This window comes from Cimex lectularius, unplaced genomic scaffold (genome assembly GCF_000648675.2).
Source record: "Cimex lectularius strain Harlan isolate CLEC.00 unplaced genomic scaffold, Clec_2.1 scaffold90, whole genome shotgun sequence".
In the NCBI taxonomy this organism is placed as follows: Eukaryota; Metazoa; Arthropoda; class Insecta; order Hemiptera; family Cimicidae; genus Cimex; species Cimex lectularius.
This window is the reverse complement of record NW_019392684.1, coordinates 756,464-776,450: the sequence shown is the minus strand read 5'-3', so window position 1 is coordinate 776,450 and position 19,987 is coordinate 756,464. Positions and strand designations below refer to the sequence as shown.

The window sequence follows — 19,987 nt, the reverse complement described above, 5'->3', positions numbered from 1 at the left end:
AAAAAAAAATGTAAATTACTAAGGAAAATGAAAACTAAATAAATAATTGTTGTTTAAAAAGTTGGACAGATAAAATTTTTTAAATTTTGTTTTGGATTTTTTTGATTTTTTTGTTTTAGATTTGGACAGATAAAATTTTTTAAATTTTGTTTTAGATTTTTAATTAATGTTTCAAAATCACATATTTCCTCCTCTTGCCTTAATTACATTAAAGATGCCTCAGCATACTTTTTACCAGCCTGGAAATGTCTCTTTCCTGGAGGGCAGCTTATTCTTCATGAAGAATATTTTCAAAATCGTGGAGTGTATTAGGAAGTTATGGACGTGCACTTATCCGTCTTTTGAGGTTTGAGGTTTTCCCATAAATGTTTGATGGGGTTGAAATCTCGATAACGGCCTGGCCAGGCTAAGACCCTGATGTTATGCTGTTGAAGGTAGGTTTTTACTATGCGAGCAACATGTGGATGGGCATTATCGTGCATTTGAATAGGATTGTCGCTGATTTCATTGAGGATAGGCCGTCAAAGGCCCCCTACGAATGACAGCCAACTCTGTGCGACTTTCCATTGAAACTTCCGCCCGCACCATCACTGAGCTCCGTTGAAAAGATTGGCTCTGGGAAAAATTACACGCTTTGTACCTTTCATTTCGCCTTCTCCACATTCTTTCACGCCCATCTGGAGATCGTAGAGGAAATTTACACTCATAAAAAGTACAGCAGACTAAACGTCCAAAGACCAATTGGCTGTGTTCTCGAGCAAATGTGAGCATGCAGCTCTGTGTATTCTGGTCGATTCTGTTCCTTGTACGGGGAGAAAAGCCATCAGTCCATTTATTTATATTGATTTAATCTTCTTCGAGCAGTGGGCTTAGAAATTTGAACACTTCAAACTTCTTGGACCTGATGAATCGGTTGAACAACAGTAAGGTGCTGGTTTCACAAAATTCTCAAAGTCAAAAAATGGTCATCCTGTGGTTCTCTTATCTAGGGCATCCAGAACCGAAGAACCAAGCCTTCTACGGTAGGACCCAGTTTCTCGAAACCGTTTCGCAGAGTTTCGTAGGTAACTCTGATTACGAAAGCCGCATACCTGATGGGAACGTCCATCAACAATCAAGTGCCACACCACGCACAACATCCTCAGCACTAAGTGGCATTTTTAAGTTTAAAAATAGAAATTAAGAAAACGATGATGAAAACTAAACAGTTTATTCAGAATTCAAATGAGACTGAATAAACATTCAAAAATCTTTTATCCTTGTTTTGGATTAAGGATAAGTGTGTTTACCTCTAATTGATATTCCAAATTTAAAACATAGCATAAACAAATTTTTATTGAGAAAAACAATGAGACAAATCAATGACCAAAGTTTCTGTTATCGAGAAAATGAAAAAAAAAAAAAAATCAGGAGGAAGTTTTGCCTGTCAGTATTTTACATACATTGCCGGTCAAAAGTTTAGGACCATCTCAATTTTTTGCAATAAGAGAATGAAAATACAGATTTCAAAAAGAATTTTATTAATGACAAGATATCTGCGAAATAAATGTATGTAAAATGTATGGTGTTTAGTGACCGATAATTAATAATTAGTTGGAGATCGTGAGAATTAATTAATTATCCCTGTCTGTGTAATCCTGAAAGGCTAATCAGGCCGAACCATTACCCATTGTCAGCTCCTTTCACCTCAAAGAAGCTGACTCCTTGAAGAAAAATGAATTTCTATCCCGACGTCCTTCCCCACACCTTCAAAATCCAACATATATAAACAAAAAACATTAAAATCTCTAATCTCACTGGCACTCTCAATACGACACACAGTAATGACACATCTGCACAGAAAACTAACACTGATTGAGTATAAAATTTCTATAATTGTATAAATTCATTTTTTACATCTTAGATGTATTTGTATAATTTAAACAATTTTTATAAATCCCAGTCCCTGAAGATGATCTCAATATAGATTGAAATGTTGGTCTGTTAAAGAAAATGTTTTTCTTAAACCTACGTCACACCAGACCGCATCTCACGATCTCCAAATTGCACATAAAATGATATACAGCATAGGATTAATAGTAATAATGTAGAAAAAATATTGATCTATACTTTTTTTTCGTAAAAAAGATCCCTTACTTTTCAAGACGGTTTGGACTACTCTTGGCATTCTTTCTATAAGTTTTTCTAATTTTTCTGTTATTCCAACAACTTTGGATGAGCTCCCAAAGGTGTTTTTGAGAAGTTGGAGCAGCTTATGTGTAGCTAACTGAACTGTAACTTCATCATAAGAGAGATTACAATTAGTAAAATAAAAAGTTGAAAAATTATCACCTGCTGTTTGTCAAAAATTCAAAAATTGACGGTATTTTTTTATATTCAAAAAATTGTCTTTTGCTATATTCTGATTGTTAAATATCAAAGAACTAAAATTTTTTCATGGATATTGTTTATAATAAATACATAAATTATATATGAAAATGAAGAAGAAATCGACCACGAAGATTTATGTGTTTGGGATCTGGTTTCTGGTCACCAATAAATAATTATATATAATCAATAAAATAAATTATATAGAAAGGCAGACACAAAGTTTAAAACATTTTATTTGCATTTTGGTCAAAAATTGAGCACATTTCATGTTTTTCACACTTAAAACATTTTCTGTGCTAATCGAATAGCTAAAAGATGGTATAAGTAAAATTGTTTCAATGATATCGATTATAATAAATATGTATAGTCAGATATAAAATAGAGAAATTGTCATTTACCGATTTGCAGGTGGTCTCAGTATGGTGTGTTCATTTTCCGTGTATTTGAACGTATTGTATTTTGCTATATTCAGGCTGACAAAATTTATTACGAAAATCAAAGATGTTGAGTATTTCAGTAATTTCACATCATTAAAAAAAAATGTTTTGTACACTTAAAACATGGTACATTTCTCTAATTGTTTTATTTGTGCTTAAATACAATAAATATAATTTTCTACATTTGTCATTCATTTACCCTAGATAGGAGATGTTGAAATGACAAAAGTTTCTATTAGTTTTTATTTTTAATACTGTACTCTATTATAATTTTGTAATACTGTTAAAACAATCTATTTGTTAGAATTTTTTTATTTAATGAATTTAAATTCCAAGTGTTAAATTGATTCTCTAATTTCAGGAGGAACTGCAGGGGAAATCCTTTTTGCCTGTCTGGCCTGGGGGAGTCAAAATGGTTTGGCGAGCAGAAAGAATCAAGTGAAGATGATGATGTTGATATAGAACTGCGTGAAACGGACTCCTTTGTCGGCCTAAAGAATCTCGGTGCTACATGTTATGTTAACAGTCTATTGCAACTTTGGTTTCATAATTTAGCTTTTAGGTGACTATTTTTTTGTTAATTGTAGCATTTATTAATACAATTTTGATAGATTGTATGCTACTATGAATTATTTAATTAAAAATCAGTTAATGAAATTTGATTGATATTATTTATCTATTGAAGTACATTGTATGTTATTAACTCCATGAAAAGTTGAAAGTTTGATTTAAACGATTTTCATTTTCCATTGTAGAAATGGTATTCTTCTCTGGGATCCGAAAGAAGATCCTTTGGAAGCTTTAGACACAAAAATTGAAAATGATCATGTACAGGATGTGGTTGAGCCCAGGACAGCTGTGGGCCATTTACAACTTCTCTTTGCCCTAATGCAGTTCAGTAGGCAGAAATCAATCGATCCTTCTGGATTCATTAGGTCTCTCAACCTAGAGCCTTCAATGCAACAAGATGCTCAAGTGAGTATTTAAAATTTGGAAATTAGAATGTGTCATTTAAACGTTTTTATAATACGCTTTTCTAGGAATTTTCTAAATTATTTATTTCACTGTTGGAAGACAACTTGGGACAACAGTCTAACCCTTTAGTACAAAATCTTATTGTTAACAATTTTAGAGGAGAATACTCTTATATTACAAGGTATACAATTTTTTTTCTTCATTATTTTAACACATTTGTTATCGCATTGATTTAGACACTCCCAAAATATGTAAATAATTTTTTAAAAATATTTTTTTCTACAAAAATAAAAAAAATTCTAAAAGATCAAATTGAAAAACGTTCTTCATGGTAACATTGACAAAGTAATATAAAGGCCTGTGACACAGATTCGATTTGAAAAATACACCCAACACAACTTGGAAAAGGCCTTAGGCAGCCTGGCCGGAGGGCATAATGTATTGGCTGATAAGGTATGAGTTCCCTGCATACCTTGTTAGCCTGGTGCACTTATACCTAAATAAGCGGTTCTTCAGAATCTCCCTCAATAAAGCCATCTCACCCCCTTACATCATAGCAGCAGGAGTGCCACAGGGATCCATCTTGGGATCTTTTCACTCTCTTCCTGAATGCTATGCCAAAAATTAAAACATATCAGCACTATACACAGATGACATTGTGCTGCTAACTTCCTCCTTTAGGGATGGTTAGGGATGGGATCCCCATCCCGATATGAATGTCACCACACTCAGATCATATCAATGAATTCCTTCACTCTCCTCTCCCTCTCACTCTACCTCCTAAGCCCATCCACCCCGCAGATGTCATGTATCAGATTCTCCGCCTTTCCGAAAGAAAATCCCTAGGCCATGATCTAATTACCCCTAAAATCCTCCGAAATCTACCCAAAAAAGCAATAGTGTACATTACATCTATTTACAATGCAATATTTCGCACAACCTATTTCCTTATCCAGTGGAAACTATCTTTAATAACTCCAATACCAAAACCACACAAACCTCCCAGTGCCCCATCCTCTTATAGACCAATAAGCCTCCTTCCTATTTTATCCAAAATCTTTGCATGTATCCTCCTTAAAAGACTAATTCCTATATTTGACTCTCAAAACGTAATTCCTAATCATCAATTTGGGTTTCGAACTCTCCATTTCACTGTTCATCAGTGCTTCAGAGTAGTCGACACGATATCTTCGACTCTAGAAAACAAACAATACTGCTCAGCCGTATTTCTGGACGTTACAGAAGCATTTGACCGAGTATGGCACCCCGGCCTCCTCTATAAATTAAAATGTATCCTCCCTCATTCCTACTACCTTATCGTGAAATCCTTCCTCTCAGATCGATGGTTTAAAGTAAGAATCGGCACCGATTTTTCATCTATCCCACCAATCAAAGCTGGCGTTCCGCAAGGAAGTATCCTAGGCCCAATCCTCTACACCATCTACACTGCTGACATACCCACACATCCAAACACACAAATCACAACCTACGAGGACGATACCGCAATCTTATAAACATACTCCAATCCTATCCTAGCAACAGAAGCACTCCAACAACACCTGAACCTTATTACCAACTGGTGCAATCTGTGGCAGATCAGGTTAAATGAACAAAAAAGCCAACACGTTATATTTACGCTCAAATGACAAACCTGTCCACCAGTGCACATTTACAACAAAATAATACCACCATCGAACCAAGTCCACTACCGTGGGCTTTATTTATATAATAGACTTACTTGGAACCCACATACACAATTAAAACGGCAAGAACTTAACAAAAGATATGGACTACTCCGACACCTTCTTGGACCAAAATCAAAACGAAGCATAAATAACAAACTAACCGCCTACAAAACACTCATCAGACCTGTTTGGACCTACGGAGTCGAGCTGTGGGGCTCGGCCAAATCATCCAATATCCAACGAATTCAGTCTTTTCAATCTAAAGTTCTCCGCCGTATCCTCAGTGCTCCCTTCTATGTCACAAATCAAACGATCCTTAAAGATCTTAAAATCCCTTTCGTCAAAGATCTTATCCAAACACGCTTCTTCACTTTTCACTCTAAACTCTCCCTCCACCCTAACTCACTAGCCCTAACTCTTTCCTCAACATCTCACCCTTACAATCCTCCACGCTGTTTAAAACGACAATGGCCTCGTGACCTTCTATCTAACCCACAAATTAACTTTAACTCCCTCCCCCCAATTAAATAAAAGTTGGTTTCTTTCCTTACTGCCTCCTGGTGTGACAGGTCTGTCAGATTTGTTTATAACTAACTATTTGCTCAATGTATATTATGTACAGATAGCAATAAATAAAATAAGCATCTTAAAAAAAAAGTCCTGGAGAACAAATGCTATTGCAATAGACTGAACAGAAAAAAAACTAGTCATTTTTGTCAAAAAATTGGTGGAAATTAATGATTAACATATCAAAACGTGAAATGATACTACAAAGATCCCTGTTATAAGAGAAACGATAAACATGTAGAACTGTCATCCCATGGTCTGAAAAGGTAACCTATCTGGGGTTAACCCTGAACAGAAGACTTCATTTTGGTCCTCACATAACGAACGGGATAGCCAAAGCTAAATTTGCTAGCCACAATACCCTACAACAAGTTTCAAAAGGAGGTTTTTCCAGAAGAGGTGCATAGTTCTAGAACAATGTCCATATATGGGGAAGGGTTTAGTGCGTCATTCCAAAACAACGGCCGTAATGAACATTTTAACTTGAATAAAACAAAAATCAATTGCCGTAAATTTTTTTTTAGGTGTTCTAATTGCATGAAAGAATCAGTGAGCCCCTCAATGTTTTATGAACTAGAGTTAAATGTAAAAGGGAATAAAACCCTTCATGAAAGCCTTCAAGAATTTCTCAAGGAAGAGTACCTCGATGGGACGAATATGTACAGCTGTCGGTATTGCCAGGATAAACAAGAGGCTTCCCGATTTATTCGGCTCGACAAGCTACCTCCAGTACTGAACCTTCAACTCATGAGGTTTATCTATGACAGGTATTTTTTAAATATCAATGTTGATTTAATTCATCAAGTTTATTCACTCGCATTGGTAATTTGTGCAGACAAAAAGGGCATAAAAAGAAGCTGAATACCTGCATTCAGTTTCCAGATTCTTTAGACATGAGTCCTTACCTTAACCCACCAGATAAAGAAAAAGTGCCTGTTTTATATAATCTTTCTGCTGTGTTAATTCACAAAGGCCCTAGTGCTTATTCTGGGCATTATATAGGTAATTATGACTTAAAACAATATTTTAAAACTCTGTTTCTAACTTATTTCATTTAAAGCTCACATATGCGATCAGACATCTGGTACATGGTATAAGTTCAATGATGAACATGTCGAGAAAATGGAAGGAAAAAAGTTGAAATTGGGTGCAAATGATGATGATGAAGGTATAATTTTTTTGCCAAGGAATGTTAATTTAACAACTGGTTACAAGGTAGGACTAATTTTTAGAAGGCAGTAAAAAGGTGAAACAACCACGATTGGCGAAAGGCCTTCTTGCTTCAAGCAATGCTTACATGCTTGTTTACACAGCGGCCGGATGTCAAGAAGCAAATAAAATTATAACCGAGGCCAATTTACAAAGCCATTTAAGAAAACAGATTGAAGTGTGTAATAGATATTTCGAACAACTCATCCTGGATGCTAAAGAAAGAAAGGTCTGTAAAATCAAATAAAATCCATTTCAAAACAAATTTTTGTTATGAACTTGCTTTTGTTTCTTGTAGAAAATGGAAAGGTGTGGGACCAAGGCACTCAGGGGTGAAATTGTGTCACTACTCTATTCGCTTCCGGTGGAACAGACGACTGACTTTGAAAAGTGGGAGATAATCCCGTCTTCTTGGTTGGTCCAATGGCTTGGAAACGTCACCGCTCCTGTCCAGCCCATTGACAACACTAAAATAGTGTGCAGCCACAACAAATTAAATCCAAACTGTGTTACTAGTGCTAAATATATCAACAGAGAAACAGTAAGGAAAAATAATAAATTTTTGATTTACATATATTCAAATTATGTGTTGAGGGAATATGTACATTTAATTAACACTTTCAGCACAGCGGCCATATTGCCATTTCTCTCTGGAAAGTGTCTAATTTTTTGAAACAGTAATTTCCTGAAGGCACTTTTTTTTTGTTTTAATTTCTAGTGTTTCAAATAAGATAATTAACTGAAAAAAATATTCAAAATTTTTTTCTAGCTTATTTCTGATAATATGACAGAAATCCCTGTTATCCGACCTTGTGAACAATTTTTGTTCACCTGGTTGCCTATTCAGCCCCTGTAAGCAATACTTATGTCATGCCGTGGAAATGACAAAAAATATAAAATAAACTTTTATTATAATTATTTTCTAGAGATATAAAACAATACAAAATAATTTATTGATATTCAAAGAATTTCCAATCAAACAAAATTACATTCTTTCTTATAAAATCTAAAAATTAAATTTATTAAATCAATTAATTATTCATTAAAATTACAAAATAAAGCCATACAAAATGATAATAATAGAAAGGGGCTCACCCTGTGGGGGCTGGGACAATTTTTTTTAAACAACTATTGGGTTGTCCGGAAAATAATGCAGGATTTTGGTATTAAAGAAAAAAAAAGAAACTAGTTACTTTAAAGCAATGTTCTTTAATCAAAATAATTTCCCATACTCTCAATACATTTCTCCCAACGTGTTGGTAACTTATTAATTCCGTCTGAGTAGAATTCAGAATTTTTAGAATTGATAAAGTCAATAAATGCATTTTCCAGTTCCGTTTGATTTTTGAATATTATGTGTTGTAAGTAGTGGTCCAGGTGTCTAAAAAAATGGTAGTCAGTAGGCGAGAGGTCCGGAGAGTAGGGTGGGTGAGGCAAAGTTTCATAGCCAAGCTCCAATAATTTTTGTGACGTTACACGTGACACATGTGGTCGAGCGTTGTCATGCAACAAAATGGGCCCTTTCCGATTGACCAAAGAGGGCTTCATTACTGCCAATTTCTGATGCATGGTATTAATTTGGTTACAGTATGATTCAGCATTGATGGTTTCGCCAGGATTTAAGAAGCTGTAGTGTATTAAACCAAATGAAGCCCACCATACCGTAACCATTACCTTTTTTTGATGAGTTGGGGGCTTTGGAGCTTCTCCTTTGTCGAGCCACTGTCCAGAACGTCTAGTGTTATCGTAGAGAATCCACTTTTCGTCACATGTAACAATTCTGGCCAGAAATGGGTCATTTTTGTTTCGACAAAGAAGTGATGCACAAACATCAAAGCGCTGATTTTTTTGGCGATCGTTTAATGAGTGTGGAACCCAATTTTCGAGTTTTTTCACTTTTCCAATCGCCTTGAGGTGGTCAGCGACGGTCGTTTTACTGACTTTGAGTTGCTCTGCAAGTTCTCGAACAGTTGTTTTGGGGTTTTCTTCCACCACTGATCGCAGAACATCATCATTAAGAGAGGAAGGCCTTCCACGACCTTCTTCATCTTCAAGGCTGAAATCTCCCTCCCGAAATTTTTTAAACCACCTTTGCACAGTGCACTCATTAACACAACCCTCGCCCCAGACTTGGTTAATGTTTCTAGCCGTTTGGGCTCCGCTTCGGCCGAGTTTAAACTCGTAAAAGAAAATCGTACGAAATTCTCGCTTTGACATTATAAGGATGACTGAATTATTTCCAAGTAGCGGAATGCTACAGAGGTAAACAAACAATATCATTTGGAAGAGGATTAATAAGTGTTGACATTCATACAAATGAGTAATCCTGTAAACGTAAACAGAATATTTTATATAGATTTTTTTTAATGAAAACTTAAAATCCTGCATTATTTTCCGGACAACCCGATAATTTATCAAATTTTAGCATAGCCTTTTTCAGCCGGTGGTTTCAGCCTGACACTTTCGAAGACTAATCTTGTTCTTTCTTTGAAAGCCCCTCTAACTCTGGCCTTTGGCCCCTCCCTGGCATGTTGTTTTTACGATATTTTTTTATTTTTGTTTATATTTTTAAAACTGGAAATTTCTAATGGCCCTTTAAATGAGAATGTTACCCTCGTACATTACATTATACAGGATTTTAGTTTATTACTAATTAATTTAACAGCAAAATGGGAGCTAGTAATGTAAAATAAAATTGAAACAATAGGTGAGAAACAAAACTTAATTTAACATTGCATACAATTTTCTATGAAAATAAATTAAAAAATACACATTTTATTTTACAGTAAAATTTCCACTAAATTATATCGTAATTATTTACAAATAAAATTCCACCCATTCCTCAATTAATGTGACACTTTTTATTCACAAGTATTTGTTTTATGTGGCAAATTTACCTGAATGTTACACGATGTTACATACATATTTCCTATGTTTTAAAATTGACAATATTGTACAGTCAGAATTGGGACATTGGTTAGCTTTACTCGATTTCACATAAATCAGATCTGCTTGGAATGGATATTTGCGTAAATTGAGGGAGGGGGGTGTAATTTATTCAAAGAACCACAATCTAATACTTGAATTAAGTTATATTTTGTGAATAAATTTTAAATTATTTTTACTAATAATAATTAAAAAGAATAATTAAATTATCTTCACTGTATTTAGTAAACTATTTATTTTAAATTGTTAATAAGAAAACAGTAATTTAATGAGCCTAAAACTAAATTTAATTTAATATTGTATTTTCCATAAAACTCAATTGAAAAATACAAATTTTATTTTCCAGAAAAATTTTGGGATACACTTGCAGAAGAATAGTCCTTATATGCCTGAAATATTAATTAAATTTTTTAAATTAAACAATTTAAACACATACAAAAAATATGTGAATAAATATACATTATATACTATAATTTAGTACTTTTTCCACTTCAGGTTTTTGTGGCATTTTGAAGCTCTAAAATCTAAAAACTTTTCTAAAGCTTACAATTTTTTAGTTAAAAGTTGTTTTACGAAAATTAATATTGTATGCCATAAGTTAATTTTAAATGTAAACAATAAAAGAAAATAATAAAAGGTAGAATTTACTTACTCAAATTTTCAATAAACTTATCTTGATGTAGGGTTTAGATTTATATAAAAAATGGCTGATGCTATGCTCTTCCACAAACTCTAGTGAAACACTGAGACCCGAAAGGTAAACAATTGTGACCTACGGTGCTCTTACAGTTACTTTCAACAATAAAACAAATGACGGGGATCCCCGTTAATCCTGCTGATTATGATTGTTCGGAGATCGTGCTGAAAATGTTAACGTTTGGATATTAGGTGTGACAAGGTTTTTTTTTTAAATTATGTTACAGGCCTAGGTTCTATTCTGTCTTGTCTTTTGTATATTTAAAAAAAATTTAAAATGTTTCTAAATGTTATTTAAATATATTTCTGGCGGTCTTCCAGTGTTATTTGTATTACTTTAATGCCGTACTATTGTAAAGAGGGGCTGATGCTTTATGTGCGGATAGCTAAGCAATTAGAGGAGGGAAGGTAGGGTTCCAAAAAGACAACAAGCCAAAGAGATAGTATTTATAAACATTTATTGTTATGCTGGCCCATCTTACAATTAGCATTGTAGTAAACAAACTAAAAGTCAAACAATCCAAGGAAGTCAGCCACAACTCTAATTATGGGTATGAGCTTACCCTAAACAATGCTTGCCAACACCATTTTCCATATCCTTCAGTGTCTTCCAGGGATTTTTTCCCACACCTCCCTGGATTCTGGATAGTCGACTCAATTTGAATTGTCACAACAAGTTGAGTCCTATGACTGAATCCCCGACTAAGTCTGGCTGCTTGACTCTGTGAGCTGCTGATGGACTGACTTTGCTTTTCCAATTTTATACTGTTTTCTCAACTAGGGTAGGAGAGGAAAGGCAAAGCAAAAACTGTTTGTCAAGATGGTTCATTTTGTAAGGGTTGGCCTAGCAATAACTAGTAATCAGGAGTTACAATTACACAGCCTCCTCGTCCCATATTGATGGACTTCCAGTGAAGAGTGTCTGGCGCCCACCTGGCTAACCTCAAATTAATTTAATATAATTGACAACCTTCCCACACTAAATAACTCCTTTATTTTCATTGTTTACTGGACAGAGTATTTTTCTGTTGCGTTCCTATGACTATTTTGACTTGTGGGAAATGTTCCTTTACCTCCCTACTGAGTAGGTTGGATTTACTGCCTTATTTACAATGTACGTTTCAAATTCCTTATTTTTCACTTATTAAACTTAATAAAATAAATAAATAATTTAACTTGAACTATTTTAAACTTTTTTAACACTATTCTTAACTTATGCTAGGACCAGCTTACACTGTATTATATGATTTTTGTAAATGTAATGATACCATTTATGAAAGTGGTGGTGAGTTAATTAAGGTAATTTGGTCATTAATCGGGACCATAATGGCTGAGTGGTTAAGGTGATTTGTATTTGCCAAGATAGTGGTTCCGAGTTCAAATCCCAGCACAGCACATGAAATTTTAATTGTATATAATATTTAAAAGGTATTGTAAAATTCCCTGTCCACAACACCAACTGGCAGTTGGCCGTTAAACCTCCCTGTGGAGCATATCTGATCCATCTCTAGAATTAACAACTGCTAGTTGATAACTACATCCTTACTCATTATCAACACTGGGCTTGCTTTCTTCTAACATATTCTATGTGGATATAGATTGACGATTTTGGAACTTATCATGAAATAATTTGGACATCCCTGATATAGAATATTAACAACTGCTGATCGATAATTTTTTTTTATGGTGGTTGAACTGTGTCTGTGACAACCTTCACACATTACATAACTTCTTGATTTTCGTTGTTTAGTGGACAGACTATTCTTCTGTTTTGTTCCTATGACTACTATGAGTTGTGGGAAATGTACCTTTTTCTCCCTACTGAGTAGGTGACCTGTCATTATTAAAGAATAAATTTCGAATATCACAAGCTTGGTCAAGAAGTAATCTGCGATGAAATGATTTACTTAGGCTACCGCAATACATTGGAATCTCTACCAAGAAGTCAATTTGAATATGACAGAAGAAGGAGAACAAAGTTTTTGGAATTCTGAGAGTAACACCAAGCATTTTGTCAATTTGGATTGACTTTTGCATCAAATGTTTTAAAAACATGGGTAGTTTTGTACACCAAGAACGGTTTTCCTCTTTGGGGCATGATTGAGCACTAGCACTCAACAGATGACCACTGTCACCCCATCCATCTATTCCTTAGGGCTAGCAAGGAAAACGTTCTAGAATTTAAATTTTAAAATCCACCCCATGATATGAACTTTTTGTTTTTTCAGGGAAACATTTTGTTCGAGAAATATTCTGGTGGCCCTAGGCTTATAGCAGTGGACTCTCTCTGCAAAGACTGTGTGCTGACTAAATGTAAGGGCATTAGATTTAGGTATAAGATCGCCGAGGACGCCAAAGAGATCACAAGCCTTCTCAAACAAAAGGAAGAATTGTAAGTTTTGTTTATGAATAAAAAAAACATTTACAACATAAATTCAAATTGCATAATGTGTGTGGTTCAATAAGTGGTTGAAGTAGTGAGGAGTGGCAGGTTAGATTATACCAGAAAAAGGTGTTTTCTTCCTTTTTCACTACTTCAACCACTGCATAATTGCTAATAATTCAACCAGTAAATGCTGTGTTGACATATTTAATGTCCAAACAAATTTTTAATTTTTTGTTAACAACAAAAGTTAATAAAAGCAAACTGCATTTGACACTTTTTGCTGAATATATGTATGTAAGCTAATGAGCACTAAATTAGTCTTTTTTATTGTTATTGATGTCTTATATTGTATGGATGTATAAATGAATTATCACAAGTAGAAATTAATGTAATATTTATTCATGAAATAAAAATTGTATTTAGATTGATTTAAACTTTTTCAAGCCATATTGTAAGTTAGGTGAGGACATAAATCTTTTGTATGTTTTATGAAACTGCATCTAAAAAAACAAAAAAACAGGGTTTGTGTGCAACTATAGATTGCTGATTATTATATTTTTATTTTCTTATTGTTGTATTTGAAATTCATAAACAATTTTAATTATACATATTTTTGTTTTATACTTTGCAAATGTTCAGCAAATTGTGTAAGTTAAAAAAAAAACCACTACATTTTAAAATGAGTTCAACTGTTTGTTGCAATTGTAGTTTTTATAAATTGGTGAAACTGTTTAGGTATACTCAAGGATTTTGGGTTGGAAAGCGATCTTTGAAATCATGGAGGAGAAAAGCAGTCCAGATCTTCACGTCTGACCGAGAAGAACAAACAGAAAAGTTATACAATGAAAATGAACATTGCCTGAGCCCTTCAAATTTTGATGTAGACATGATTGTGAATAGTGATACTAAAGCAACAGTAGATTCGCCTGTCGTGCGGTCAGTAAACACATGTGACCATAACGAGTTATGTTCTTGTTGTGAAAATTCAAGAGAATCTCAAGATCAACACTCATCAGTTTCACATTGTGATGAAAATGATTCTATCACAGTTCTACTTTCGATAGAAAACATTGTTTCAAATGTAAAATCAAAGTGGTGGAATGAGTTGATTACAGGGACAGTATCACAAGAATTTTTATCAGATTTGAAGTCTTTGTATTCAGAATGGATTTATTTTGGTGAACAGTTAAACAACATATATGAGAAAAATGTGAAATTTTTTAGGAAGGAAACAAATAATGGAAATTCAAATGTAAATTTATGTGAAAATTACAAACATTCCAACGGTACTGTAAAAGGAGCGAAAAGGAAACGTGATGATGCTGATATGAAAGAAGATGGTGAGAGTGGGGATGAAGAAAAACAAATGAAGGCTGATGAACAAGATGACTTCAACGAGGAATTCAATGAAGATATAATTTGTGTTCATGGTATTGTATATTTTATAACATTTGATGATAATTGTTTTATTACATTACAAAATATTTTAGATAAGTTGGTGCATGAAACCAACAGTAGACGGTTAATACCACAAGCTGCCTGGGAAAAATTCAAAGTCTATTTCCCCTCTGCCAGGGAGTTTCAAAAAGATGCCGAAATTTGTAGCCAGTGCCAAGTGAGTAAAATTTCCTGGCAACTTTGGGTCTTTTTTTCCCAATTAATATTAATGTTATAGAGCTTAGCTTCCGAGGGCCAAGCGATCAAGGATTTGTACAAACAGCAAGCGCTTAGCCAGAAAGAACTTCTCCCTGGTCTTCTTTTTAGGAGAAATCGGCCGAAACTCTCTGCAGGGACTTTTCATGTTGTGTCCGTCTCTGAATTTTTAAAGCCTTGGAGGAGATTCGTAAGGTAAAATCATTCTTACATCTGCATGAGACAAAAACAATTTAACATTTTTCCTGGTTAATCTATAACATTATGAGAAAAACAATTTAATTGTCTGAATATAAATTCCAAAATAATTTACATACATTTTCTTATGGTAAACTATAAACACAAAATCAGAATATTTTAAAGTTGTTGTGGAGTAAGGCAAGGTTGCTTATAAGCCCAACTTTGTTTGCCCTGTTCGTCAGTTACCTTTCATCTGTTCTTGAGTGGGTTGTAAGAATAAGCAAAGTTAGAAAAAAATTCTACTTGATGTGTTTGATATAGTTATAAAAACATATAAACACAAAATCAGAATATTTCAAAGTTCATTGTGGAGTAAGGCAAGGTTGCTTTTTAAGCCCAATTTTGTTTGCTCTGTTTCTCAGTGACTTTTCATCTGTTCTTGAGTGTGGTGTAGGAATAAGCAAAGTTAGAATAAAAATTCTACATTACAAGGTCAATATAAATATAATGGCAAACATTGCTAATGGTGTACAAAACAGCATACAATTATTCGAAGCTTTCTGCAACCAATGAAATTTAACAGTGAATCTGAAAAGTTTAAAGTTATAGCATTCAGAAGAGGTTGTAGTTTTAAGTGTTCGGACCATTGGTATTATAAAAGGAGGGGGGGAATAAAGGTGATGAAATGAGTATAAATTCTTAGTGTTGCTCTCATCCCCAGATTGCAGTGGATGAATCATTTGAAACAAAAAGCCTCTTTAACTAAGTTTGCAATCAAAAAGACTTGGTCCTTTTTAATCACCCAAGTGGTTACTGAAGCTTGAAGAACAGTGAAACTTCCCTTAACTTTAAAAGTGGATACCTCTCTTGAACGGACGAATTCTGATTCTCTGGTGTAAATATTTGCAATCGTTATAATTGTTATTTTTTGTTGTATAGTGTATATTTTTAAAGATAAAACATAACATATAGTAAATAAAAAATTAAATTGAGTAATCAGTTATGCCAAAAATGTTGCTATGGAAACAATAAAGAAAATATTCAATTCAGTAAGGAGTGTTTCCTCTTGTGTTTACCACTTTCATTCGACATGGCATCAATTTTGTGTTGCAATACTGTGGAATATTTTTATACTCCTCCAACAGCGCCATTCCTGCAAATTCTCTGGCAAAACTGGGTGACTTTTTTACCCCCTGACAACTTGGCTGAAAGATGTTCGGTAGGGTTTAAGTTGGGACATCATGCTGGCCACTTCAAACATTGAATTGAAGCCCGTTCCAAGTAGTCACCAACGATAGCTCGGATAGTGTGGAGGCCTGGCATTTTCATGCATAAAAATAAAACCGTCACAATTTATAAAGAAAAACTTCTTCTGATAACATCTTCATTGTATCGCACAGCTGCTAGGGAACTCTCGACGAAGATCCAGAAAGCCTTAGAAGTTGAAAAACATTTAGGGCAAATGAATTTTAAAGCATCCTCAGGTAGCTTGACAAATTTAGAACATTGCATAAAATTTCTTTTAATATCATTAGTATATTACTGTAATAGACAAGGTTGTACAAAACCAGATCTAAATTTTTTTACAACATTGCGCTTATTTTGAACATAAAAACAATTACAATTTTTTAGGTAATGGGTTGAGCATGACTTGCAAAAGCTGAACTTTTAATTTTGGGCCTCATTGGCCGAGTGAATGACTGTGGTAAGAAGTTGGTATGGGATCTTTAGGAAGGGTTGAGGGAACTCGAGGGACTCTCACTGTGATACTTAGGCTAGAAGAAATATTTGTTCTTTCTTCTGTGTGTTAGTAGGTCCTCGTTGGACATTAACTCTTCGCTTGAGCAACCGCAACTGCATTCTGTTCGAGCTGTGCCACTCTCTTATGAACCCCTATAATAATTTTTTTTGTGAATTTTGTTTTTTCTTTCTTGCTCGTCTTTATTTAGATTATAGATTTCCTTATTCCTTTTAAACTTTCTATTCTCCATTCTGTACTTATATAATACCTGTGGTTTTAATTCATATAGTTGATTATTGTACTACTTACTTTTGGCTGTGGGTTAGGTTTCCAAAACAATTTGTAATTTGGAGGTAAGTCCGTCTGCAGAAGAATTAGGATCTCTGGGAGATTGAAGAATCTACACATTTATTCATATTCATTTGTCACATTTTTCTTCAGATGATTGTAAAGAATGCTTTGTCAAGAAATTTGTTGTAATTCTATGTTTACACCTGCTTCCTCCATCTTGGTTTATTTTGGATTGGATTCAGTTAAGGTTTGATTTTTTAGCCTTCCAGTCCATTTCCAGTTCACAAGTCCATTGAAGAGCTGTGTAGTCTTTTTTGTTAAAGTAAGTCTAGCAGTTTTTGTGTGCTGAATTTGATTCAGATAAACAAAGAGTTTTTTGCAGGTTATTGATTATTGATATTAAAGGACACGTATTGGGATTTTTTTTTTCATTTATTTTTATTCTCCACTTAACCATGGTTCTATGGTAAGGAGGTTTTGAAGGGATCGAACTGCTAGGACAGGATATTGGTTTGCAGAGAGGATTTCTGTGTAGTCACTAAGGGTGTTGAAGGAAGTCTGTCGTGTATATGCTTAAAAGTAACGGTCCTAGGATGCTCCCTTGAGGAACTGAATGAAGAGGTTGGGTTACATGGAAGAAATGTCAGATAGGTATGATTTTAAAATAAGATATCTTGTACTAAAAAGGAAGGATTAGAGTTTCAGCAGCAGAAGCTGTTTCCCGGTAGAACGCTTAGGAGACGTTTGTAAAGACTCCAGGGCTAAGGATGTTGCCATGTCGTCAACAACACGATGAATTGGGTAGATTGTAGAGTAATTACGGTAGCCAAATCGGTGGTCTGGAATAATGTTGGTTGTGGGCAGGATTGGGGGGGTTTAGCTTGTCAGATACTTTTCCAAAGAGTGGTAGGATTTATAGGAAGGGACGAGGAAACCTTGTCAGTTATTTTAGGCTTTGGGTAGAGAAGAAGGTAGTAGTTTTGAATCAGTACTATAGCCTTGTGAGGAGGCTGAAGAACCATTTTTGAGAAACAATCTTGATCTCGGTTCGGTCTGAAAAAAATCAGTTGTTAGTGCCAAGCTTTCGAAATATTTTAAGGTCATTACCAGGGCAAAACAATCTTACATATGTCTGCAAATTAATTTTTTAATAGGTGCTTTCAAATTTCTTTGAAGACCGACTCAGTCCCAACATTTTGTCCTGTTGAGGACGATATCGTCGAGAACATATTTCTTGCTCAATTAGTGAGTTTTAGTTTATTTTTATGACTTTGTTATAACTAAAGGGTTTTTCAGTTTAGCGTGAGATCGCAGTGAGTTATTTTTTTCCAGTTTTTTCCGTAGAATATTTGAGGTGTTGTGAAATTCACAATGGCCTGATTATGTCTCCAGTGATATGTGAAGCGCGACAGTTGTCGTATTTGCATGCAATGTGTGACACTGTGATGTATGGCGAACATCAGGCCCCCCTTCGTTTCTTGCCTTGTTTCATTTTGTCACTGGGAAATCAGGGTAAATCTTTCTTTCTTCTTTCCTTCTGTTTTCCGTCGGCCTCCCGTCTTTCCCCAGATGCCCTTACATTACGGCCTTCGGGCCCAGGCGCAGACGATATTTTTTAACTGTCCCTCGCTCTCCAGGGGGGTTCGCCTTCCGTTTGATTTATTGCCCAGATCCCTTCCTTCTGCACTTTTGTGGCAAGTGATGAACAAATCGTAATATTATTGTGTAATATAGCCCCGGCACATTTCATCATATTACTCATCTTTATATGTATTGACTAACGTATATTCACCTTGCCTACCTCAAAATTTTAATTAAAGGAAAAAAATTCTATCATACAGAAAATGTTATTTTTATAAAATAATGTAAACAAGATCAAACATTTAACATATTACTATTATTTTGAGAAAAAATACAATTCTGATCTAGCTTACATTCGGATTTAAGTATGTCGCCTATTTTCGTTAATTCTATAAAAATCATATGAATATCAAAGCCCAATGCGTTTTTTCAGTTTCTTGTTGAAATTATCAACTTGTAGAAATGGTTAATTTATGAAGTAAACAGTTGCTGAATTTGGCGTATAACTCATCCTCAAATTTAAAACTGTTTTCTGCTGGTCCATTTCACAAGATTAAATCATTTTTTTTGTTTTGATTTCTCTGTTAAAGTATTTTTCTTTGTACCATCACGACGCTTCCTTTGTGCACGTTCAAATAACACATGAAAAAATGGGCAAAGCATTGATAGTCTGACTGTGCCATAAAGAAGCAGAAAAATCGTCATGTATGACTTTGAAGCATCTTGCCCAATTGCACATCGAAACACATTCTACAAACAATGAATAAACATGAGATTTTGATAATTGACTCTGACAAGAGGGAGCAGAGAAATCGTAATTTATGGCTTTGAAGCCTCACCTCCCATTGCCTATTGAAATAAAAAACGAGCAAAGCCTAGATTTTATGAGTTGACTCTGTCAAGAAGGAGCAGAGAAATCTTCATTTATCCCTTTGAAACACAACGCTTCTTTTGTGCACATTCAAACACGACATGAAAAAATAGGCAAAACATTAATAGTCAGACTCTATCATAAAGAAGCAGAATAATCGTCATTTATGACTGTGAAGCCTCATCTCCCATTTCCATTGAAATACAATCTAAAAAATGAACAAAGATAAGATTTTGATAATTGATTCTGCCAAGAAGAAGCAGAGAAATCGTCATTTATGACTTCGAAGCCTCATCTCCCATTGTCCATTGAAATACAAACTAAAAATTGAACAAAGATAAGATTTTGATAATTGATTCTGCCAGGAAGAAGCAGTGAAATCATCATTTATATCAAAGT

At 34.3% G+C, this 19,987-nt stretch overlaps 1 protein-coding gene and 1 long non-coding RNA gene across 3 annotated transcripts in view; one reads left to right on the top strand and one right to left on the bottom strand.

Annotated features, from left to right (window-relative positions):
* LOC106666521 (ubiquitin carboxyl-terminal hydrolase 48-like) overlaps window positions 1–19,987 on the top strand; it is a 144,139-nt gene that overhangs the window by 1,321 nt on the left and 122,831 nt on the right. Inside the window, exons 2-14 of one of the 2 annotated variants that reach the window (XM_014393784.2) lie at window positions 3,169–3,369; window positions 3,563–3,782; window positions 3,848–3,963; window positions 6,559–6,801; window positions 6,870–7,036; window positions 7,095–7,202; window positions 7,267–7,472; window positions 7,542–7,784; window positions 13,114–13,277; window positions 14,007–14,207; window positions 14,496–14,701; window positions 14,762–14,886; window positions 14,947–15,119. In XM_014393784.2, coding sequence (XP_014249270.1) covers window positions 3,169–3,369; window positions 3,563–3,782; window positions 3,848–3,963; window positions 6,559–6,801; window positions 6,870–7,036; window positions 7,095–7,202; window positions 7,267–7,472; window positions 7,542–7,784; window positions 13,114–13,277; window positions 14,007–14,207; window positions 14,496–14,701; window positions 14,762–14,886; window positions 14,947–15,119 — 2,373 coding nt within the window. Of the gene's footprint in view, window positions 1–3,168; window positions 3,370–3,562; window positions 3,783–3,847; window positions 3,964–6,558; window positions 6,802–6,869; window positions 7,037–7,094; window positions 7,203–7,266; window positions 7,473–7,541; window positions 7,785–13,113; window positions 13,278–14,006; window positions 14,702–14,761; window positions 14,887–14,946; window positions 15,120–19,987 lie in introns of both variants that reach the window. The other variant, XM_014393783.2, reaches the window with a different exon arrangement.
* LOC112126507 lies at window positions 15,032–16,041 on the bottom strand. Its single transcript, XR_002910009.1, has 2 exons — window positions 15,967–16,041; window positions 15,032–15,137 (listed from the first exon to the last, which is right to left on the bottom strand). It is a non-coding gene; the product is annotated as an uncharacterized LOC112126507 (long non-coding RNA).